Source organism: Lytechinus variegatus, chromosome 2 (genome assembly GCF_018143015.1).
Source record: "Lytechinus variegatus isolate NC3 chromosome 2, Lvar_3.0, whole genome shotgun sequence".
NCBI lineage: Eukaryota > Metazoa > Echinodermata > Echinoidea > Temnopleuroida > Toxopneustidae > Lytechinus > Lytechinus variegatus.
The window spans coordinates 68,471,241-68,496,794 of record NC_054741.1 but is presented as its reverse complement, the minus strand read 5'-3'; the positions used below and the strand labels follow the sequence as shown (position 1 = coordinate 68,496,794).

At 37.4% G+C, this 25,554-nt stretch overlaps 1 protein-coding gene across 3 annotated transcripts in view; it reads left to right on the top strand.

Annotated features, from left to right (window-relative positions):
* Positions 1-4,292: 4,292 nt before the first annotated feature.
* The window catches only part of LOC121408782 (helicase domino-like), a 61,620-nt gene continuing 40,358 nt past the window's right edge, over positions 4,293-25,554 (top strand). For 2 of the 3 annotated variants that reach the window (XM_041600413.1, XM_041600414.1), the window contains exons 1-20: positions 4,309-4,529; positions 7,554-8,425; positions 8,819-9,101; positions 9,447-9,578; positions 10,003-10,196; positions 11,905-12,090; positions 12,980-13,120; positions 14,133-14,325; positions 14,742-15,013; positions 15,380-15,458; positions 15,928-16,131; positions 16,901-17,034; positions 18,041-18,139; positions 18,690-18,867; positions 19,341-19,477; positions 20,955-21,097; positions 21,542-21,761; positions 22,795-22,931; positions 23,785-23,971; positions 24,887-25,100. In XM_041600413.1, the coding sequence (XP_041456347.1) occupies positions 7,571-8,425; positions 8,819-9,101; positions 9,447-9,578; positions 10,003-10,196; positions 11,905-12,090; positions 12,980-13,120; positions 14,133-14,325; positions 14,742-15,013; positions 15,380-15,458; positions 15,928-16,131; positions 16,901-17,034; positions 18,041-18,139; positions 18,690-18,867; positions 19,341-19,477; positions 20,955-21,097; positions 21,542-21,761; positions 22,795-22,931; positions 23,785-23,971; positions 24,887-25,100 (3,988 nt within the window). In that variant the 5' untranslated portion in view covers positions 4,309-4,529; positions 7,554-7,570. Of the gene's footprint in view, positions 4,530-7,553; positions 8,426-8,818; positions 9,102-9,446; positions 9,579-10,002; positions 10,197-11,904; positions 12,091-12,979; positions 13,121-14,132; positions 14,326-14,741; positions 15,014-15,379; positions 15,459-15,927; positions 16,132-16,900; positions 17,035-18,040; positions 18,140-18,689; positions 18,868-19,340; positions 19,478-20,954; positions 21,098-21,541; positions 21,762-22,794; positions 22,932-23,784; positions 23,972-24,886; positions 25,101-25,554 lie in introns of all 3 variants that reach the window. The other variant, XM_041600412.1, reaches the window with a different exon arrangement.

Below are 25,554 nucleotides of genomic sequence, written 5' to 3'. Positions count from 1 at the left end.
TCTACACAGATTCTCGCGTTTTGATTTTAGTTTTTTCTTTTGTAAGTTCCGTATGTACTTTGCTGGGGATGTATCGGCATACATAATTTGAAAAACTATATGAAATAAGGGACTGGCTCATGGGTATTTCGATGAAGGGGAGGAGGGGCGACCTAAATGTGCTTTTTTTGGGGGGGGATTCTCACTGAATACGATACAGATTACTCTATTTGATTCCCCTCCTTTTCCCTTATTTCCTATACCATTTTTCTCTAATAATTGAAAATTCTTAGGTGGGGTCCCATGCCTTATTTCCATTTAGATCAGGGCCACTTTTCAAGAGGGCGTATTTGATCGTACAGCACAATGGGGAAATGTAAAAAAAAAAAAGAAAAAAAAGAAGCACCCAAACCTTCCAAATCAACAATAGGGACATCAAATAGGTGGCTTAATTCAGATTAATATAAGTCCCGGGGCCGTCTCTAGCCGCAGCCCCTTATTTCTTCTTCCTTTTCTTTGGGTTTGATTTGACTGGTAACCAGTCAAGGAATAATTGTTTTTGACACTGCATGATGCTTGGAACATTCTTGTTTGAAAGAATTAAAACTTATTTCGTATTTGAGCTATTTTCTGTTTCTTTACCCTTTATCATTTTCCGTTTTTCTTTCCCTATTCTTTTTCTTTACTTTATCCTTTATCCTTTTTCTTTTCTTCTTTTTGTTTTACTTCTTGAAAAACAAGTTTTACTTCTTGATTTTTTTTTTTTTTTTTCATTTTTTCTTTCTCTCTTTTTTCTTTTCCTTTTTTCTTTCTTTGTTTCCCTTTTTAATTTTCTCTTTCTATTCTTTTCTTTACTTTAATTTTCTTAACTTTACCTTACTTTACTGTAGGCTTTTTTTCTTTTCTTCCTTTCTTTTCCCGTTTTCTTTTTCTTGGGAACCACCTTTGTATGCATACATTATTGTTGCAGCTTCTGTCTTTCTTCCTATAGGGCTAGGCTAAACAAAAATATAATATCATATATGTATAATGTAATTTAGCATTTTATCAGTGAAATATTCATGAGTTAGGTCCCGGGAGTTGCATGTCCATGCGAATACACACAATTTCATAATAGTCTGCCGGTATATTACACATATTTTATAGCATGACGTAAAACTAGAAATAATGAATATTCCAGTACGGTAATACAAAACAAATTAGGATTGGAATCTTCTATTCCTTTGTCTTGTTTGATAACATGAATTTTCGACATAGGGCCTATATAGTGACGTTTGTTTTATGATCGATCTACTAGTAACGACGGCATGATGGGTGTCGATCACGGGGGGATATATCCCCCCAATATTTCAAGTGGGGGATGGCCTGTATTATCATCCCCCCAATAATTTAGGGTAGAAAAATTGTAATAATGATGATGAAAAAATGAAAAGTTTGATCATGATTATTATACAGTGCGTATCAAAAAAAAAGTTTACACTTAGAAAAAATCCTGTAAAATTATATATTTGTAATATCCTGAAGATTTGTTTACATGTTAACACTGGTACAGATCCATTAAAGCTAATGACGATATAACTGTCGAAAAATATTTCCGATTGAGCGAGCACCACTTACTTTTGAAAAGTTAGTGAAAAATGATTTGCGCAGAACTTTGAAATAGTTATGCGAATAAAAGTAGACCTTAATCATGAAGAACACGTTTAATTTAGCTAGTAAATTGATTTGAAGACATATTTTACCTTTTATAACTTGTTTCCTTGCCCAAAACACTTCGAAGAGTGCATTGCGCCCCATCCCACTCCCCCACACACTGAGGCCATCGTGACGATATTTGCTTTACACTGAGCTGTGATTTACATGAAATGGCGTAGGCTTGATTTTCATTTTGTTAATGATTCTCAAGCTACGGAAAAGTGTGGATAAACAAGTATTAAATGAAAAATGACATGTAAACCCACTTTAAATGATAAAAACTTAGTGAAAAAATGCTGGAGACGTCTAATATAAACTTTTGTTCAGATTCAGGTATGTCCTCAGATCCAGCTGGCACAAAAAGGGTAAAGGTTGTGCTTAATAAATGTTAAAATGTCAATTTGGGTGGCAAAATTGTTACAAAATGCTTGAATTGAATGTATCCGTTTTATTTCAATTGACTAAAAGTGCAAGGAAAATGTATGAGAAATGTTTCACAAAGTAAGTTTGATTTCGCCATTTCCCCTTGACACATCGTAAAAACGAGCATTTCTGCGCAAACAGATTTCTGCGAGCTTGACAAAAATGGACAGTGCTCACTCAAGTGTAACATTCTGTCAAAAGTTTTACTTTCATTGGATAGATGAGACCCGAACCCAAAATTATATGTGAAAATGTTACCCACATGTTGTATATTTTTTAATTCCCAGGGTTTTTTCAAAGTGTAAACTTTTTTTTGATACGCACTGTATAGTATGCCATCAATCAGTTTGTTTCCCTCGCAATTTGTATATATTGTTATTTAATAAAAACATTCTTTTCAGGACTATTATAAACAGATGGGTGGAGATTCAAGATGAAAAAGAATGAAATGTTTATATGTATATGATATTTTTTAACACATGACATAAAAGGAGCCCAACGAAAAACAACTTTTGTTGATAGGGTGTTCCATCCCACCACTGGTGAATAAATTAATTTTGATAAATCAATTAATTCAAAAGGGTGGAAAAGTAAACGGGAGTAAAAGGGTGGCAATTAAATAGTCTAAGGAATGACCATATAGCTATTACAGTAATAGCTCTATGGAATGACGGTTAGCCCGATGGCGCATGAGAAACCACACAATTTGTAATTTGTGCTAGTCTTAATTGGTCCGAATTTGTATTTTATCATGCATTAAGAAGAAAAAATATATTACTAGTCGGGTTAGATTTAAAAAAAGAAGTTGTATCACAGAGGCGTCGATCCTGGGGGGGGGGGGGGCAGGGGGCGATCGCCCCACCAATGAAAATATTGGGGGGGGGGGACATATCGTTTTACCCCCAATAATTCCGCATGTGCAACTAAAAAATAAAATAAGATTGTAATGCTACACTGAAATCAGCAAGCGAGATTGAGAGACCAACTCGATTTTGATTTAAAATTGTGCTCAAAATGTCTGCTTTTCAGATTGGAATATATAAATTTTCAGCGCATCATTTCTGTACCAAAAACCCATACTTTTCATGATTAAATAGGTGAATAGAATGTCCCGTTTTCAGTTCTAAACCTCAAAAGAACTCCCGCTTCGATTTGCAATAATCTTTTGTTTGATGTAATATATCTTGTTATTTATTAAAAGTGTCCATTAAACTCTTTTTTTTTCCAGATCGAAATATCAAGATTTTCAGCTCGTGCTTCGCGCTCGCATCTATTGTTCGTCTAGATACCAATCCTAATCATTGGTACCAAAAATGCTGAGAACATCAAGCTTTCAGGTCAGAATATAAAGAAATTTCAGCTCGCTCTCTAGTGAGATACATGTATATCTATCCTCCTCATGAGTTACTAAAAACAATCCTTAACAGGTACATTTTTCCTGTTTTCATGTCATACTAAAAAATTTCAGCTCGCGCTTCGCGCTCGCATTGTTGGTGAGGGTGATATATATATATATAACATAGGCCTATGTGTGTGTGTGGGGGGGGGGGGTGTGGGTAAGTTAGTTCGTTTTGTGTGATCGAGCGCCTTTGGAACGTTGACTCATGAATTTGACCCCCAATTTGAAAAATGGATCGACGCCCCTGTGTATACATCATGCTCAATAAACAGATCATTATGTACAAGTTCCAGACAATTTTTGTCATTGTTTCTTTCGTATGTGTTTAGAATAGGCTTACTTGTAACACAAATTGAATTTTCAGTACACTACAACAATGAAGGAGCTTCCAAGAACACCATGCATATCAACCACTCCCAATTGAATATGTCCTAACTTGTGATTTTAGTGGGGGTAATGTTGAAAGATCCCCATTGGGCCCATTTGTGTCAATCATCCCCCCAACCAAGAATACCGATCGACACCCATGAACGACGGATCTGTACTATATCTCGAATTGCGCAGCGGACCTGCGATATTCGTTCTGAAAATGGAATACTACTCAAAGTCTCTCGGCATTTTCCAGGAGAAAAAATGAACCATTTCAGAGGATTTGATTTATGACAGAGATGGGACTGACCGTACACCAAATTGGTATAGGCCCCGGTATAGGCCTTCTCCATTTCTCATAGTGAAAACTTTTGAATTGATTCTCTTTTCGCGCGGATCGTGCCGCTCCCGTGTTCGAAATCGACCAATCGAGGCGACCCACGATCAGATCATTTGCATAAGGGCAATTCGCCATTGCTAATCGAGAATAAGGCCACGACGCTCGTCTCGGGACATTTATCACTTCTAATTTCTTCCTTAATCTCAATAAGAGAGGTTACCAAAATGGTTTCAGATCATCCCTAGGAACAGTACCTCGCTGGATGGAGGGTCTTAGCCCGTGGATGGGCTACTTTTCTTGGCGATTTTCATCGCTGGGATACAGGTACGAATTACGATCAAACCAATGCAAAATGGTGAGAGGGTAGTTTCATTACAGTGGTCTATGGATTTGCATTGGTTCGTGCACAGGGCAGGTGCAAGGATGACTGCGGACTCAGCGGTGTGTCCATGTACCGTACATGTCATTGGCAAGCAAGCACTCTGCTCGGGCAGTGTCGCCCATGCATGCGCACGGTGGCTGCTACTGCTAGCGATGCCGAGCTGAAGCGGTGCTGGTGAGGTGATGAGGTACTGTCATCAGCAGGCTAAGAACATTTAACATGTGAAGCTTGCCTTTAGTTCTGAAATAAATCTACATCATTTATCTTAAATACCGGTGTAGGCCTACTTTTTTTATTTAATCCAACGTTATTTGCGATGTTTTTTTTTAACTCGCATCTCATTCTGACTTTTCGTGACTGCGGCGGCGATTCCACATTGGTTGCCGAATGGCAATGTCACTGACTGACACAATTTTACAAACAACCCACTAACAGTATGATGGGGTGTCCAAACTTCGCACACTTTTCAAAAATATTCATCAGGCTTAATTTTGTCCACAAATTATTCATAATTTATACAAAACCAATTCAAGAAATGTAACCACATTGACGGCAAGATCGTAAATTATAAAATCATGGAAGAAAATGTAAAGTAGGTCACAGGGTTTTGTTGGTATCGCAATCTCAAAATTCTATTCCGATCGGCGAATGCGGGCTGTGCTGGAAAACCGTTCAGAAAAAGTGTGACCTAACTTCGCGCACCAAATCTTTTGTGGAGATTGAAACAAAGACTCAAGCTCAAAAAGTGAAATATTTATATCAGATTGATGGCAAAATGCTATGGAATCGGTTATTACCACATTTAACTCACATTTTTTATGATTTCTGCTTGTAGAATGGTGATATCGTGATGCTTGTTGCTTTCTTCAAAACGGGCAGTAGAGGCGCACGTAGCCTGGGGCGTTTGGGGAGTGAAAGTTATATACTGTACGTATGGAGTCACTCCCCACTAACGCCTGGGACTCCTTCCTATACTTCCCCACATACGGGTACAAAACCAGAAACTTTCGCCCCGAGAATTCTACTTTCCCTCGAAAAGATCTAGCCCTAAAACATGTACATGGGGTCCAACTTCATTTCCAACATTTCAGCTATATTGATTTCATTTTTAAAGAAGAATTCATTAAAAAAACGTGAGATTTGTTTTGAAAAGATGGAAAGAGCTTACTTCCGTGTTTACGTCGCCATCTTGATTTCTTTGTCTTCTGCTTGGCGACAGCACGCAAATCCCGCCGTAGCTCGAGGCAGGGCACCCGCTCGTCAACCCAGAGATTGCGGAAGTAAGCTCTTTCCATCTTTTCAAAACAAATCTCTCGTTTTTTAATGAATTCTTCTTTAAAAATTAAATCAATATCGCTGAAATGTTGGAAATGAAGTTGGACCCCATGTACATGTTTTAGGGCTAGATCTGTTAAAGGGAAAGTAGAATTCTCGGGGGCGAAAGTTTCTGGTTTTGTACCCGTATGTGGAGAAGTATAGGAAGGAGTCCCAGGCGTTAGTGGGGAGTGACTCCATACGTACAGTATATAACTTTCACTCCCCAAAACGCCCCAGGCTAGGCGCACGGCCAATATTGGAGACTGTCTACCATGAGAGAGATTATCTCCAATATCTTATTATCAGAGACTTTCATAAAGAATTTTGGTATCCTATTTCAGAGACGGTCTCCAGTTTTGGAGACCAATTTTCTTTGTTACATTTGCTTAAAAAGGATTACCTTGGCGGCAAATAAAAATGTGATAGGCAGATTCCTCATGAAATATTACCCCTTTTCACCGTCTACTTAAAAATTCACTGTCTACTTTTGTTTTCATAAGGATTTTTGTTGTCATCCACACACAAAACAAATGGGCTTCTGACCTCGGTGGGACAAAAGTTTGGGTGGAAAAAATCATACTTTTGTTGGTGTTTCTTTTGTTCTTTCGCAAAGCAAGTCTCCAGTATGGGAGATTGTCTCCCTTATTGGAGAGAGTCTCCCATATTGGCCGTGCGCCTCTACTGACGGGCGCTAACGGTGACAAATTTGCTGATCTTTTGCCAATATTTTCATGAATACTGGACTAATCCTAAAGAAACTTTCAGCGAAGGGTAATTTGAGGTCGCTTTTCACATTGATGTCAGATTTTAAGGATATTGGCTAGTTTTGGAGATAATGACCGTCCGCGAAGTTTGGACACGCGCGAAGTTTGGACTTACTACCATACACATATTGTGAGGTAGCTAGGAGGCCTCTAGCTCTAGAGAGTAAAAATCATTTACTAACGACGTGTGCTTGCTCTCCACGAAGCCAGGAATTCCTTCCCATTCATCTGCATGTACCTCCAAACTTTTGGCCCTGAGATTTTTACTTTCCTTTCTTTTCCTTCTAAAAGATCTAGGGTCTAGGCCTAGCCCTGAATCATGTGGGATACAACTTCATTTGGGACACTTCTAGTACGCTATCGATTTCATTTTTAAACAAGAATTCTTAAAAAATGAGAAAAATGTTATGAAAAGATGGAGACTCGCCCGATGTTTACGACGTAGTGGTATCTATAATATAGGCAAATGTATTATTTTGAACTAGATCTAAACCCGAAAATGGCCATCCCCATCCAGAGACTTCGAACCTGAAGAAACCCAATTTTGAAGAGGTGGTTCTCGATTCTCCATACTGGAGAATGGGATTGGGGTATAAGTGGATTCATTTCCATTATTGTGTATGTACTGTATTTTGGGTTTCATTTTCTGTTACAACTTACATGTTCCTATCGTAATGCATCACAGGATGCAATACAAGGAATTAAGTGGTCATTGTATTGATTTAATCAACATCTTATTTTCCATTTGTCTTTGATTATACAATATTTCTAAAGAAATTAATTGACTCGATAATAAAAAAAATCATAATTGTCGAGTTGGATACTATGCTTGATGAGTCCTAAACATTTTTAAAATGTCTTTTAATGTTTTTTTTTTCATTGTAGGGCTATAAGTAGGGACAATGCAAAGAGGGGGAAGATTGGGTCATTGCATACCATCTAGTGAAGACCAGCCAGGACAAGAATCCTGCCTTGATACTTCCACCCAACTCCAGAAAATTGTCAATGAAACGGTGCTACATCAAGAGCGTTCTGCTGGCCCACAAAGACAAATTGATCCTGTTACTGTTAGGTACTCCAACCTTTCTCCAAGGGCAGTCAACCAAACCGGGGAAGTGTTATTTGGAGGTAGTCCGTCAGTTCATGCAGTTGAAGTCCATGGTCAACACCTACAGGTTGTGGCTCCAGAGCTCATCTCAGTTGCAGATTACTTGGCCCATTCAGCTGCTACTAGATCTATTGGAGCATCACAGAGGCAGCTTGTACAACCTGACGGGGGTTCATTGGTATTTTCAGGTGAAACGATCTACCGTACACCCAGTGGTTCTCCCTCCGTGGATTCTGTAGTCCAATCACCATTCCCAGGTACATGTAGTGGCCTGTGGTCAGGTTGCTCCCCTGGTTTACACGCGGCCAGTCCTACGACATCATCCCTTCCCTTCAGCCCTTCACGGACAAACCCTTTTCATTCCAGTCTTACTAAACCCGTTAAATTAAACATGAGTGCATCAATCACCAATCAACCACCCTCTGAGGTGGTTGACCTCCGAAGAAAAACTCTTGAAGAAAAGAGAAAGACATTGAAAGAAGTGCAAAACTCTTATGTGGATAAACTCACAGAGTTGTATTTCCTTCAGCAAAGCCACAACATGATGGACTATGTGATATGGAAGAAGAAGCAACCAGATCCTCACTTGGCATCGTATTTGAAAAATAGACAGCTTGAAGAGCGCCCTTTCCAGGACCCTAATACTGAGGTTTGTTTTGCTCTGAATGACCAATTAATGTTTTGTTAGATGGAAGTATGTACATGTCTCCAATTCATAGACTCAAATGATTTTGGTTTGTATCTATCTCATGTTTTGAGACTCTTGAAAAATCATTAATAAAACTGATATAGGTTCACTCAATGTTTTGCACTTTGAATTACATATAAAAAAAATTACTGCAGTAAACAACTCATGAAATCGTATAATGGTATACAGTGGCTTATTAAATGCGACTTGTTTAGCTGTGGTAAATTTGAATAAGATTTCACTTTTTCATAAGATCATGTGTATGATTTGCAATTATTGATTTCGATATTAGAAATAATTTTGAATGTTTGAAATGTCTCATATTATTTTATGCAATGCATTCCATGCCATCAGGTTAAAACCGGTTCAGCATCTAGCAGCAAAGCCTCTCTCATCACTCTGGCAACTACATCTGCCCAGGAGGCGGCACCCCAGCTGAAGAAACGCAGCGATGGGGACGAGAGCAGCCGGAAAGTTCAGTTAGGATCATCAGGAGGATTGTCTGCAGCTTTGGCCAGTGAGTCTAGGAAACGCAGCAGCAGTCAGGCAGGTCTTGACGAGGCTGGCGAAGGGCACTCTGTTAAACTCAAAGTTGGTGGGTCAGAAGTGTCCACTAAGAGTGAATCATCCTCGATAGGTATGTCTTGCCCTTAATCATCACTTACTGTGAGCTTGTGATTAGCATTATGATGTGAATGGATAGGAAGTGATGGGGAGTAAGTGAGATAACAAGGAGTTGTAAAATCCTGCTATTTGCAAGTTTCATGCGTGTTCATGGAACTTGATAAGACTATCCGTATTTTGTAAGTTTCCTTTGCCTTTCAAATTTGAAAAGTGAAACGAATGAAAGATTAGTCATAGCCAATGTGGAACAGAATCTCAAATATCTGAACAATCAAACACAAATTGCCTTTCAAATAATGGTTAATTGTTTGTGGTACAGCATTGTGATCAGCATTGGTTTAATTGTTTTACATTTTAGCTTCATCAAGAGCATTGCCTTCAATAACTGTGATCCCTGCTACACCAACACCTAGTAACAAGTCTGGTTTTGAAGAAGCACCATTGGCCACTAAGATAACTGCTGATACTGTTGATGTCAAAGGTTCAGTTGGTAAGTTACAAGATCTCATTTAATCCGATGTCACTTAAGAAATCATGTAGGCATGTGAATGGAATATATGAAGATCGTAACTTAGCTATTGACAATTTTGAGGCTTTCAGACTAGAGTCGCCAGTTCTGCTTATTGATAGTGTTCATGGTGCTTACAGCCTCGGAAATCAACTCCTAGTCTATATCCTCAGACAGATGTCTTATACATTGTCTGGCACCAGACTTGGGACATGTCTTGGTGCCAATTGTAACTTCTGTGTAGCTGCTCAAGTATCTGCATTCATAACTCCCCATCAAAGCAGACAACTTGAGTACAGTATTTGGATCATGTGTGTTGATTTTTCCTTAATAATGTTCCATTCTTCCCTACTTTGATGTTAGGAGACATTTCTAATATTTTGATTCTTGAATGATAATTTTCCAGGTCTTGCTTCGCCCATGCGTCGCAATGTAAGTGCTCCATCATCATTAGGTCAGATGACGAGCAAAAGCCTGGTCAAATCTCACATTCCTACTGGGTTATCAAGAGAAAGGCAAGGAACCAGACAAGGAGCCCTCTCAGCAGTCTATGACTACACCATCGGTTCGCAAGAAATGATAGTAGAAAGAGCAAAACAGGTAACTATTTTCTCAGTGTAGATGTTCCACGGTATGCCTTGTATTTTTTGTGAGCATATTTTTAGTCCTGGATAGGAGCACTCATACTATTTTCTGTTTTCAGTGGGCTCTATTTTTATGCATTCCATGTTGGTATTTGTAACTGTAATACATGGGCTTGTGTGGTGGATGTAGCAGATGAGAGGGGGGACACATATTGGTTCTTGATCATACTGAATAAACAGCATGCAGCAATGATCTTGATTTGTCATAGCTATTTAGTGATTGATCGCCTTGGAAAAGAAATAAAATAGAAATTATGAAGTTAATTGATATCACAAACATTGTCAAGTACAATGTCTTCGGAGTGGCAGGGGTTGTCAAGCTATCCTGTGCTTGTTAACTCGTACAACATTCCGTAGAACAAATCAGAATCTTCTCATTCTCAGGTTGTGCTGTTTATTGCAGAACTTGAATTATAGCATTCATACAATCCCAGTTTGGTAAAATCAGACCTTCATTTTTGAGGAGCGCGATCGTGCCGGCGCTTCTATTGCACTCCTAAAAAAAATAAGGAGAGCAAAAAAATAGCGCTCCTAAAAAAAAAAAATTGAAAAAATTTCATTTTTCACATCTTTAAATCCATGAAATCACTTTCTTTTTTCCATAATTCCTTGAAATTATCTTGATTTAGTTGTAAACTATCAGAAAAATGAAGAATATTCATCTCTTTCCGACTCTGATTTTAATTTAAACTCGGTCAATATTGCAGTCCCATGTAGTCCCATATGTAGATTTTTATGGCAACACCATGGAAGTCTACATGTGGGACTACAATATTTACCGAGGTAAGTTCAAATCAGAGTTGGGAAAGAGGTGAATATTCTTCATTTTTCTGATAGTTTTCCACTAAAAGTATTTTCAAGAAATCATGGAAAAAAGAAGGCCATTTCATGGATTTAAAGATGTAAAATGTGAAATTTTTGCAATTTTTTTTTTTTGCAGGAGCGCGTGCGACATCTTGTAATCGTATTGACGTGACCCAGGCCTAGTTTCACCACAGATTAATTAATTGCTAACACAGCTATTGCATATATACAATGTTAAAAAAAATCTACAATTTATCATGCATGTATTGTAATGAATTGATTTGAGCTCTTCACGGAGAGCGATTCTGAGGAGCTCAATTGAGCTCCTCAAAAAAATAAGGAGAGCGATTTATTGAGCTCCACGAAATTATAAACGTGAAGGACTGTAAAATTTACATCAGCGCTCTTCGGGTTTAACTCGTTGCCTATTTGTTTGCTGTAATCTGTCAAAAATAACTTACCTTTTTGTGTATTGCTCTGTGCTTCAATTAGCTTACAAGAGAGTATTTTCTATTTGAGTTACCTTCTCAGTTTTCACTGACCGATTTTGCTTTCCACCAATCAGATGCAAGCATTATACATGAAATGCTCCCTAGTGGTGTTCCATCAACAACTGTCACCTGAAAAATATTCTTGGATTTCATTGGCTGGGAAATACATGTGTCTTACTGTGATTTTAGGTAACTGTCAAAGAATGACAGCTTGCCACTTTCAAAAACAGGGCTCTGGAAATTTATGTGATTATTGCTTTGTGTGATTAAGCTGAAAAGAGTCTTTAGAAGATCGTGGGGTCAACTTTCACGTTAATCTTTGAACTCCCTTCTTTGCCAATTTTTCTCTTGTGTTGCTGTGTATAACAGGAAGCCCAGGTGATGCAGAGAATAGCAGAGTTAAGAAGGGATGGGTTGTGGTCAGCAAAGCGTCTTCCAAGAGTCCAGGAGCCTCCGAGGCACAAGTCACATTGGGATTACCTACTAGAAGAGATGCAATGGCTTGCTACAGACTTTGCTCAGGAGAGAAGATGGAAGAAAAATGCTGCTAGAAAGGTATGTAGGGTCAGCCTGAACCAGATATTACCAACTTTTGTTAGGATATAAGACTGAATTTGTTCAGTTCTTGTATTGGGTATCATTTCATATAGTTTCTATTTATGTAATTATTATTAAGTTCCATTTCATTTAATATAGTTTTATTCTTTATTAATTAGTTGGTGAATATGCACTAAAAGAATTGTTATATTATTAGTTTGAGGCTTTCAGACTAGAGTCGCCTGTTCTGCTTATTGATAGTGTTCATGGTGCTTACAGCCTCGGACATCAACTCCTAGTCTATATCCTCAGACAAATGTCTTATACATTGTCTGGCACCAGACTTGGGACAAAATATTTTCATGCAAATTTCTCTTTGAATGGAAGATGTGTGGTGTTTTGAAAGAACGATGATGTGCTGCAATATTTCACTTCTGATGATTAAAGAAGGTGTGATGCTCTTGTAAAGATACTATTGTTCACTAAGGGAATACACTGTACACATGCTAATTGAGAAAAGGCACCTTTTACAGTTTTAACTATTTTTGCCACATAATTGATAAACACATGCACATGTTGGTACCAATAATGCATGTATGTCTTATTTATTTGATTGCAAGAAAAAAAAGGGGTTGTAACGGAATGCCTCGCTCTGAAGCATAAAGTGCCTTGTCTGGAATCAAGTCCAGGACTTTCTTATGCTTAGTCAGGCACCTCAGACTACTCAGCATAGGCTCCTACATTGTTCTTTGCCTTTGTTTGAAACCTTTAAATAAACCAAGGTCGGTTGTATTAGTCATGTCAACAAAGATTTCGATGATCAAACCTGAATTCTTTGAGCTGTCTCAGGCTTATATATTTGATACAGTGAGAAATGCATAATGTCTCCTCACTCTTCATTTCACAGCTGGCTCGAGCTGTAGCTAAACATCACCAGGAGCAAGAGGCTAAGGAAATGAAAGCTGGCAAGGAGGAGGTGCAGAAACTGAAGAGGATAGCAGGGAACATTGCCAAAGAAATCAAAGCATTTTGGGCTAATATTGAAAAGGTACAAATCACTTTATCGTTTGTCATCCTATTGCAGGATGTATGTAGTTTGGCTCTGTAGGACTAGTTATGTTTGGCCTTTCGTAGATTGTTGTTACAATGCTAGTCGGCATTCTTCATTTTAAATGCAGACATTCAACTGTCAGAACAATGGAATGGCTGAGCGATAATAGGGATTCTGGACACCTATTGTTCTCTCCTGTTTGGGGCAAAGTTGAATATAACTTGCAAATTAATACTGGCAGGGTCTGTAATATTTGGCGCCATTGTTCCCTTTTCAAAATTCGAATTAGAAATTTAACTTTGATAGAGTACCAGTGCACTAATTTGTATGAAGATTGAATGGAGATGGTAGTAGACTATGCCATATTTGACTAGAAGGTGTGATTAGTATCAGTCTACACACTCTGCTTCAAGATGTGGCAAGATAAACATCCGGGTCATGACTGCTTCTGTACATGCTCAGTGTTCTTGTAGCATATACAGCAATGGATCATGGCACATATGAAATTTGATAGGTTCATGATATAAGGACCACTCCCACTGAGTGTCCATACTTTATCAGTGTTATACCTCAGAGATAGCAACACTTCCAACTTCTCATACTTACTAAATATGTTTGACTTTGGTCATTGAGATTTGATCTTTTAAAACAAATTCAAACTTCCTCATCGAAGTGAATTGTATCATTTTTCCTCAGCTGACACAAAGATTAATTCTAAGCAGTAATCTGTCTTGTCACTTTTTACTATTGCTTGTTTATTTCTTAATAATATTTGACATTGGTTTACATGATATAGATTTAATTGCCTTTTCCAGGAGATACAAATCGTAACTTTTATTACCCTGGCTTTAGCTTGAATTGCCTTTTTTCTGCATTGTTAAATGGATGTTAAGAAAGTTACATTCATCCATGTAGGAAAGCCCCCTGTGACTGTATTGTCAGCTTCATCAAGTATGATGCATGATTAATTCTATTATATGCATCTGTAACTTGTTGCTTTTACATGTAGGTTGTGCAATATAAACAGCAGAGTAGGTTAGACGAGCGAAGGAAGAAGGCATTGGATCTTCAGCTGGATTTCATCGTTGGTCAGACTGAGAAGTATTCATCATGGTTGACTGAAGGACTTAATACCAGCACTGCAGGATCGTCCGCTCAGGGATCCTCGGTGTCGAGTCCCAGGTCTGATCGCATGGCAGATGGTTAGTTGAAAAATGTCTTCATTTATATCTATTCTTGGTGATCATTCAAGTAGAGAATTGTGTACGTTTTCTCATGCTGCATATTAACATGTTAGCCATACAGAAATATGCACAATAAATTTATTAGATGGCTACTTTACCTCTGTGATGTGGAAATTGGAAGTGGTAAATTTTTCACTACCACCCCCCCCCCTGCGTTGACTGTAGTTTTTATACTTAAGATTTTTTTTTTATTTGAATTAAAGTAAGTTCTTCTGTACTATGATTCAATTTATGATAAACAAATGTTGGAACTTCAAAAGTTGTGTATTTTAATTAGGGACAACCATCATTCTGTATAACAAAGAAGTCCTAGCCCTTCTTTATGTTCCAAATATTCACAACCAACATTCCTTGTTTTGATATTTCCACTCCAGATGTGGAATTTGAACCTCGGGGAGATGACAGTGATGATGACGAGGAGACGATAGACGTTGAGGAGAAGCAGGCTGCCAAGGCAGGTGAGGTGTCTGGTGTGAGTGAGATTGAACAGCTGCAGAGGGAAAGTGAGCTTCCAATAGAAGAACTGCTGAGCTCTCTACAGGAGGCACAGAAGGAGGAAGAGAAGAAGAGCTCTGGGAAAAAGGCGGAAGAGGACACTTCTAAGAAACGGGAAGGGACACAGTCTACTGCCTCCCTGAAAGAAGTGGTGAGTCTGCAAACAATGTCATAACCCTTCTCATTACAGGAAGCTGCCTTTTTCCATATGCATGCACAGAATTATTTCAATATTGTTTTGAAACTACCCTTTATTTTCATACTTAACAATTCAAATTTGAAATCCACCTTGTGCCCCCCCCCAAAAAAAAAAAAATGCCTGCCACATTGATGTCAAATTTGTAAATATTAAACCATTTTTTTTTCATATAAAAAAAAAATAACGTCAATCCTCTTGTAGAAGTGTTATAAATCTTATTTGATTTCTAATCCCATTTCATGGCCAGTGTGACCAAAGCACAAGTATACTACCAATAGAAGAGAGAAATATATTAATACAATTCCATTTTGTCCACAGACTGCACCTGAATCAAAGATCACAGAGAGTACAGATGACAAAGACTTTGAATTATCAGCAGATGAAGAAGATGAATTTGGTAAGTTTTCATTCTGGCTACACTTTAATTGCCATCCAATGTTGGAGCAGGGGTGTTTAATGTCGCATCTTTTAAGTGATTTTCACCGACATATTGGCTATGAATCTATCAGGTGCAAGGTTTTAAGTAGCTCATTAAAAGTTAGTGAAAATCTCTGACTGTATGTTTCGTGAAATGACATTTTTTCCCTCTAGTTAAAAAGTTCATTGAGGAATAAACTTCATAAGGATTGATTTGAGAGAGTAATTTCAAGCAATTCTTAGCCCATCCAAAATATCAATCAAATACTTGGGCAGGATTACTCATCAATGACATTGTAGGGGGTTGAATATTTATTAATAAGTGTTTCATATATGATTGAAAACCTTGAATAATAACCGAGGCTATTAAATATCAAGTCTTTTTGTATAGAGTAGGAACATATCAGACTAATTTAACTTTGAAATGATTCTTTCTTTTATGCACTTAGATGATGATGAGAAGACCCTTGATGAGCAAGAAGAAAAGGAAGGTGATATTGATCACAAGGCTGAACTGAATGATCTAGCTGCTGATGGCGAAATCCCAATTGAAGAACTTCTGAAGCAATACCAAGGAGCTTACGCTGAGGACTTTGATTTCTCTGATGCAGATGAAGATGAGGAGAGTGAGGAAGACGAAGAGTCATCACAAGGTCAGTAGTTTATTTGGTTACTTATTTTAATGGAAAGGGGAAAGAATTTTTCATGACCAAAATTATCGGCAGTGTGAAGAATTGATTCCAGTTTAGGTCAGCTTACTGGAAAGTCTTACCACTCAAGATAATTTCTATCAATAACAAAGGAATGATGTGTGTTGACAATATTTCACATTGAAAATGTGAAAAATAAATCAGAAATATAAATGTTATTGAAAATTTTTGAACATTGCTGTTATAATCACCTGCTTTGTTAAATGTTGGAGTGGCAGGGGTTGTCAAGCTGTCCTGTGCTTGTTAACTCGTACAACATTCCGTATATCAGATCAGAATCTTCTCATTCTCAGGTTGTGCTGTTTTGTGCAGAACTTGAATTATAGCATTCTAACACATTTTAAGCGTATCTATCATGTTCTCCATTTTCACATAGGGGAATCTCCCAGTGTTCTTGAAAGCCTTTTGAAACCACATACCTTGTGAACTGCTTTCTGTTATCTTTGATTACTTAGTTGATCAGTTTTGGCATGTCTGCACTAAGTTTTCTGAATTTTTTTTTTTATATAATGAAATGCATTTTTTGAAGCAATCTACCCAGTGCATCATTTGGCAGCCAGGGAAGAGGAGAGCAATTAATCACTCTAACCATGTTGATTGTCCTGCTGCAAACCAATCGGTGCACTGTGAAGACTGATGGAAATTGCCATGAGAACAAATCAAAATGACAATGGTGGAAAGATTAATGATGTATTTTTTTTTCAAATAATAGAATCATCATCTGAAGATGAAGAGGTAGATGAGGAGGATGCTGATCAGGACCAGGATGAGCTCAAGGATGTTGGAATGGAATACCTCATCAACCCTGAGAAAGAAAATGTAGACCTTGAAGCAAAACCATCACAGGTATGTAATATCTGACTTTCAGATTCTCTCCTATGATCCCTCATTCAGTTTCTTTTTACCTGTTCAATGTCAAGTTATCAGGTCCTTTTAACCCTAAAAAGACTGGGGGGGGCTGATTCAGCCCCCCCTCAACATTTTTCGCGATAAATCCGCCGCGAGAAATTATTTGACCGCGTTGCTCGCTGACTTTTTACTTTCAAGTCTCGCGCAACTTTTGAGACCAAAATTGTGACACCCGGGTACGCGGTTCCAAAATTACGCAACATTTCGTAAGTGCATGCAGACCCCAAATTACTCAAAAACGTGAATTTGTGTACAAATCCAATGCAAATAGTGTTCTTAGCCAAAATTCATAAATGTATCATTATTTTTCCTTTTACTGCTTAAAATCAATTAATTTCATCTTGTTTATGGTCAAAATAAAGTCCCCGACAATATCCATTGAAAAAACAATAAAAAACAAAAAGTAAAAAAACAAAGAAATACATAAGAAATTTAGAAAACAATAGAATACATAAGAAAATAAATGCGATTTTGAAATTTAAAAAAAATCAATTTGATCAGATGTCTATCTAGAGTATGTGAAACAAAAATTAGCATTTCAGGGGCATTATTTTATTAATTAGAGCAAACTTATGATTTTACGCATAAATTAGCATAATTAATGAGACATGAGATATTTTGCAGAATTTGATGTTATAGTTTTGTAGATAATGCCATGGGTAACGCGTGTGCCAATTTTCGTCGCGATCGCGCGATCGACGGCCGAGATCATAAGGGGGGGGGCTGAATCAGCCCCCCCCAGTCTTCTTAGGCGTCGAAATAGCCCAGTCTATTTAGGGTTAAAAGTGCATTGTAGAATGTTATATACAATTATTTGGGTCCCCCCAAAAATCTTGTACCTTTCTAATGAAGCAAAAATTTTTTTACAAAAATATAGGAAGAAGATTGTAACAATTTGTATTTCATGGTATGTACTAAATAGTTTTAATGCTTTTCTCTCCAGGGAACATCTGAAGAAGCTGGTCCAAACAGGGAGATCACAGACATTGCTGCTGCTGCTCAGAGTTTACAGCCAACAGGATATACTCTCTCAGATACACAGGTATGACAAACTGCTAAATGTAGTCAATCGTAGTTAATTCATAGTTAATTTCCTTGCTTTTATCTGGGAATAATCATCATGAAAAATTACACACGGGTTAGCGCAAAGCCCTGGAAAACTTAAAGAAACTAGCAAAAAAAAAAAAAAAATTGGGAGGGTCCATATGAACTGTAATAGAACATTGTAGCAAATATGGGTTTGGGAGCTAAAAAGTTTTCCCCAAATAAAAATTTATCCCCCCCCCCTCCTGTAATGCATGTCCCCATGTTAAGTGTATAAAATTTTAGATATTTGTTTAAAAGAAAAAATAAAACCCATGAAATTAGTAATTTTATAGACATGTGGCTTACTATCACATATAACTCCCAAGAGTTGAACATGTCTTGGTATCCAGCCATTAAGAATGATGCATATAATTTCCAAATTGTTTTGATGGCAAGCTTTATGTAACGCACTTCATTAATCAATGGGATGTGGTTTGGCTATCCACATCTCCACAACTTGATTCATGTATGAAAAGTATTAATTAGTTCATTCCTTTGCCTTGTAGGTTAAAACCAAAGTGCCCTTCTTGCTTCGTCACACCCTACGTGAATACCAGCATATAGGACTGGACTGGTTGGTGACCATGCTGGAGAAGAAACTCAATGGTATCCTGGCAGATGAGATGGGTTTGGGCAAGACTATCCAAACCATTGCGTTATTAAGCCATCTTGCCTGTGAAGAAGGTAGGCTTTTATTCACTTATTCTATTTCTTTAGGTTTATTATGTAATTATGCCATCCCCTAGACTTAATCAAATTTAAAAGCATAGATGGGATTATATAGCGTGTTCAGTGCTATGACTTATATTTTGCTTCATGCTACAAAGTAACAATGTAAAGGTCTGGATGGCTCCATCTCAAATTGCTATAATGTAATGTTAAAGGGATATAAAAGTCCTGATTCATGGGAGAGGCAGGTCTGTTTCATAACAGAGGACTTGCTTGGCATGATTTTCAATACAATAATAATCTGCTAAGCAACATTATTTATTGCCCTATTTGTCAAAGTATGAACTGTGAGAAGTCGATCAAACTGCTGATCAGGTGGAATAGCAATTAAAAGTAGAAGCCTGAAAGGGGTACAACTTTATTGGTGCAGGTATTTCTGCCAAAGTCTCTGCTGACCACCAATGTCATTTGCCTCTTGTCTGTTATAGCTTGTTGGGGACCTCATCTTATAGTTGTGCCTACTAGTGTGATGCTCAATTGGGAGATGGAATTCAAGAAATGGTGTCCGGGCTTCAAGATCCTCACGTACTTTGGTAGCCAGAAAGAGAGGAAGTTAAAGAGAACAGTAAGTCCAATTAGTGAGATCATTTTGTATCTGGTTTTCAGTCCTCAGGACTTCACTTTATATCACAAGAGATGCTTTGCTTTCTCATCTTTCTCCTTTTTGCCTTTCAATTTCCATCTCTTTGTAGTTCTTTTCAGGACCAACCACATAGTGACCTATATGCCTCTTAGTTATCTGTATGACAATGCAAACCTTCAAAGTTCCCTAGGCCCTGTTGCATAATGGCCGACTATTAAAGTAATTTGGTCATGGGAACTAGCATGAAAAAAAATGGTTGTTGATTCATGTTACAATGGTATTTGCCATGATGATATTCTTGGTTTTATAATTCTAAAATTGAATTGTTTGTATGAGGTTTAGCGCACCCACTAATCTGACCATGATTTGATGGGTGCTATCCGACCTCACAGAATAACAGATCTGTTTCCAATACCCTGAGACTGTGTGTCAATTAGACTCATGGGGAAGTTAATTCAGATACATAACTTGGCCTGTGAAATTTCCTCTTATTACATTTTTATTTTAAAACTTTTTCACCATGGATTTGTTTTTAGTGAAAATTTTATTACTTGACTTCTTGCCATAAGGATTCAGAGATGATGAAACCTGGTTTATTTAAGGGATTGAGTATTCAAATATCATTTTCAAATCGATTTCTTTGTTTAAGGTCAAGTCCATCTCAGAAAAATGTTGATTTGAATCAATAGAGAAAAATCAAACAAGCATAATGCTGAAAACTTCATTTAAATCGGATGTAAAATAAGAAAGTTATGACATTTTAAAGTTTCGCTTAATTTCCACAAAATAGTTATATGCAAAACTCAGTGATATGCAAATGACAGAGTGGATAATGTCCCTCACTCACCGTTGCTTTTGTTTTTTATGGTTTGAATTGTACAATATTTCAATATTTACAGATTTGACATTATGACCAACTTGACTGAATCATATTATAATGTCAAACAGTGGTGATTCCATATGTTCAGGGTAAAATTAAAATTTGTTTCACAGGACAATGAGGAAAAAGTTAGAATATTTCATATAATAAAATGCAAAAGAAATGAGTGAGTGATGTTATCAGTTCTCTCAATTGCCTACCGACCGAGATGTGTATATAACAGTTTTGTAAAATTAAGCGAAACTTTAAAAATGACTTTATCTTCCATCCAATTTTGATGAAATTTTCAGTATTGTGCTTTTTGGATTTTTCTCTTTTTATTCATATCAACTTTTTGTTGGGGTGGACTTATCCTTTAATGGGTGAAGTTAATGCTGGTTGGGCAGGTGTTTTATTTGCATAGAATGCAGGTTGGAAATTCAAGCATTGGAATATAGTGGCTTGTGCCAACTACTGTAGCGACAATGCTGCTCTTGGTTGTATGTTCTACTTTTTCAAATTCTATTGAAAAATTGTAAATATCTGTTATACCATCTGAGATTTTATTTTCAAGTACTTGTCTTTCCTATTCTTTGACAGGGTTGGACCAAATCAAATGCCTTTCATATCTGCATTACATCTTACAAGTTAGTCATTCAGGACCACCAGTCATTCCGAAGGAAAAAATGGAAGTATCTGGTTCTTGATGAGGCCCAGAATATCAAAAACTTTAAGTCTCAGAGGTAAGTCAAATTGATTTGGTTTTTGTGTACTGGGCTCATCCATAAAGATCCATCATCACAGTAATGCTATGGAAACCTTATGGTTACCATTTTTCTAAGTCTGGTGTCATGTCTAGCAAGTAGGCAACTAATGATAATTATCATTCTTTTGAAAAGGAATGAAGTATTGTCAAGGTTTGATAAATGTTTGCTTATAGTGGCAAGTACGTTGCATAAGACTGAAATGATGGATTGACTGCACTTGATGTGCTCCTGGTGAACCCAGACTGTGGATCATGTCCCTGAATGAGATGAGGTAGCCTTTTCAGAAGATTGACCCAGGTCATCATGAAGAAAACCATAATCCAAAAGATGAAGGACATTATATATCAGAATTCATTTGAGAAAGGTAAATTGATGGTTGCTTTATGATATCTTTATGTTGTTGCTCCTTTCTGCGAACAGATGGCAGACGTTGCTCAACTTCAGCAGTCAGCGAAGACTCCTCCTGACAGGCACACCCTTGCAGAACAACCTGATGGAGCTATGGTCTCTCATGCATTTCCTTATGCCTCATGTCTTCCAGTCCCATAGAGAGTTCAAGGAATGGTTCTCCAATCCCCTAGGAGGTATGATTGAAGGAACGCAAGAGTACAACGAGGGAATTATACGCAGGTTGCACAAGGTAAGCTGTATATATGCATAGGTCCTTTTTGTAACTTATCCTTGGGCATTGTTCCAATGCAATATCTGAAAACTTAATATGACATAAACAATCACGTTCTTTTTTTCTGTGCCTCCGATGTAACTTCTAACCATCTTTAAAGAAATCATTTGATGTATACTGCATGCACTAAAGGTGAAAATTGACTCTTGTGAAAAATGGAACTTTGTAAAAACAGTACAACTTTATGGTATTTTGACTGCTCAGCATTGTCTGTTGGCACTGTTTTGTGTTGTTAGTTTTACAACTGACTCAAGCAACAGTTCCTCCAAACTAAAGGGAAAATGTGTTGACGAAGCCAAATATAAAGCCTTCAATAGCTAGATAGCCAAACTTGATTTATTTTTTTAGCCAAACTTGATTTATTTTTTTGACCAAGGCTTGTTCTTAAACTTTACCCAATAATGTACTGGGCTATTTAGTGCCGTGAAAACACTGGGGGTGGTTACAGCTTATTGGTCATTGTTAAACTGCCTTGAAATGATGCATCCCCCATTTGTTGGCTTCAGTGTGTTTTACAACACGTGGAAGGAACCACATTGTATTCGTACTGTCTGATCAAGGCTTGTGAAGTGACAAAGATTAAAATTAAGATTATGATAACAATATTAAAAGAATATTATACATGTGTAGATTTCAGCTTTGAATTCAAACAAAATAATGTTTTTGTGCAATTTTGGTCACACAATTTTGTATAATTCCGTAACCCTGGTATTAAATTTAGTCTCAAATGATCCGTGAGACCTGAAGGGAAAAAATTGAGCATCGAAATGAGAGCTTTTCACGTTACAGATTTTTTTTTTAATGTCGGCCTCAGAGGCCCACCCCCAGTGCGGTTATGGTTAACCCTTACTCAATGTCTTGAGAATTGGGGATAAGAGCAATTGTCATGAGTATATGTATCGAGTTGTTTGTTTAAATGTGTTTGCACTCCCTCAGCTCTGCAATGTGAACATGAATTCTTATAAATTCTTTTGCTTGTTTGGATCCGTAGGTGTTGAGACCATTCTTATTACGCAGACTGAAAAGTCAAGTAGAGAAGCAGCTTCCTCAGAAGTATGAGCATGTGATCCGATGTAGGCTATCCAAGAGACAGAGGTATCTCTATGACGATTTCATGGCCCAAACAAAGTAAGTTGCTAAATCAAAATTATATCTCATCTATTTGAGTATCACAATACTAGATATACTGAGTCATGATGACATTCACTTTGAGGAAACATGTACATGTAGTTCCCAAATGAATCGTATAGATCTGATCTAGATCTGAATATCTGCACATAGTTTTCCTTGAATTGATTTGGAACCTTGAACTTGTATTCATCAAACTGTAAAAAGTTTCTTTTTGGAATATGCATTTGAGAACCTGTAATAATTTTTTTAGTGTTGTGAAAACAAAAATCCTCAAATTTTTAGTGTTAAACCTCATATCTAGTCCTATGTGTTGCTGTTTATTTCGGACTTTACTTCATTTGACATTTGAATAAAAATATTGGCAAGTGCATGCATAGTAACTTCTTTCTTTTTTTGTTACATGTATGTATTTGTCTTATGAAAATAGAGAGGAATGTAAAGCACTTTATTCCAATGATTTTGGAGTTGGGTGTTACTGCTGATTAGTCAATGTTAACATTAAAATGCCTTTGAAATGATGCATCCTCCCTTTGTTGGCTTCAGTGTGTTTTACAACACGTGGAAGGAACCACATTGTATTCGTACTGTCTGATCAAGGCTGTTAGGAAAACACTGCCTGACTTGCTCCAGAAACATTAGATAGGATAGAAGATACTAGGCACTTTTGCTAGGGTTCTTTTTTAAGGTTGTCTTGCATTTTGGTCTAATTGTATGAAACTTGAGAAAAGTAAAAATTGAATGAATGCAAATATGTCTGACATTTAACTTGTTATGAATTGGGTCATACCTTTTTTCTCGGACTGGATATGGATATATTATTGTTTTCTTCTTCAACTTTGTTTTTATCCAGAACCAAAGAAACCCTTAGCACTGGTCACTTCATGAGTGTGATCAATGTTCTGATGCAGCTGCGTAAGGTATGCAACCATCCTGATCTGTTTGAAGAGAGACCAATAGTTTCCCCGTTTACCATGATTGGCCTCCTATACTATACAGCTTCACTGGTCCACAGAGTCATGGAGTACAACCCACTGAAGGTATTATATCCTCTGCTTCATATTAGAAGGACTTCTCAATTTTTACAGGTTTTCCTCTACTCTATAAGGATTTTTTTTTCTGCAGATCTCTATACACCTTGACAACTTTGTCGCCAACACTTGGGACCAAGTTATTACATTTATCTATAAAAAAAAAAGTTTAAAGATTGTGAATGGACAAGCAGTTAAGTAACTTTTGTCTTATAGAGAAGAAAAGGTTGAAAAAAGAAATCACTGAAAGCCACCTCAGAGTTGCCAAAATGAATGACAAAAGTAAGTCAAGGTCAAGTGTCACTATTGGTGAACAAACTAGGATTTTGTTGTTAATGGATTTCCCCCCTCTTTTTGTTTGATGTATTATTCATTGACATTTTCAGTCAGCACTGCTACTTTATTTAACTGTAATGCAGGCAAGACTCCCAGAGGTGTACCACTTGTTTTTTTTTTTTTTTTTTTTAACAATTGGTGAAATGCTGAAATGCAAGTATGTTGAAATTTGCCTTTTTGTAGGTTATCCCTTTCCTTTCCTTGTGTCTAGCATGCCATGAATAAATGTATGTCAGTGATGTCAAATAGAGCAGTGTTGGTATTCTATCTTGTTATTTATATAATTACATCTCAAATTGAATTGTTTGTATGAGGTTTAGCGCACCCACTAGTCTGACCATGATTTGATGGGTGCTATCCGACCTCACAGAATAACAGATCTGTTTCCAATACCCTGAGACTGTGTGTCAATTAGACTCATGGGGAAGTTAATTCAGATACATAACTCTGTGTTGAAAAGCCTGCAAAAATCTTTTGGCAGGTACCTGATTATTTTATTCTTCCTCCCTTGTCATGAACATGTAGCTTATTCAGATGACTGTTCTCATACTCATTTTCTCTATGTGTACTCTCTCCATTGCTCCACAGCAAGTAAGCCTACAAGCATTGAACCTGTGCATCGCAGACTTGGAGATCTCAATGCCTGCCTATGCGGCCCATAGGACCTGCCAGCTTCAGACACCAAGAAAGCTGATTGAGGAGATAGACAGCGCTCCTGAACCACCATCAAGACCTCCCAAGGTCAAGGTCAAACCAGGAAAGCTCTATCCATCACCTATGGCTCTACAGGCTCAAAAAGAAGGTAAGACATTCCATTCTTGTCATTTAACATGTTCTTTTTCAAAGAAATTTCACAAAGGAACATGATTGTACAGATTATTTATTTGTGTGATACATGTATGATTTTCTTTAGTGCAGAGCTGTAATATTGATATTCAAAGCTCTTAAATGTGGTCTACCTTATATATGCTAATCCAAGGCATCTACCCATTAGGCTTCTATAGATTGGGTGTCAGTGTAATATTAGAGGCACTGTTGGTATTTGGTGGTTTAAAAGGCTTGTGCATGCATGCAAAATCTTGTTTAACCCTAAATAGACTGGGCTATTTCGACGCCTATAAAGACTGGGGGGGGGCTGATTCAGCCCCCCCTTATGATCTCGGCCGTTGATCGCGCGATCGCGACGAAAATTGGCACACGCGTTACCCATGGCATTATCTACAAAACTATAACATCAAATTTGGCAAAAAATCTCA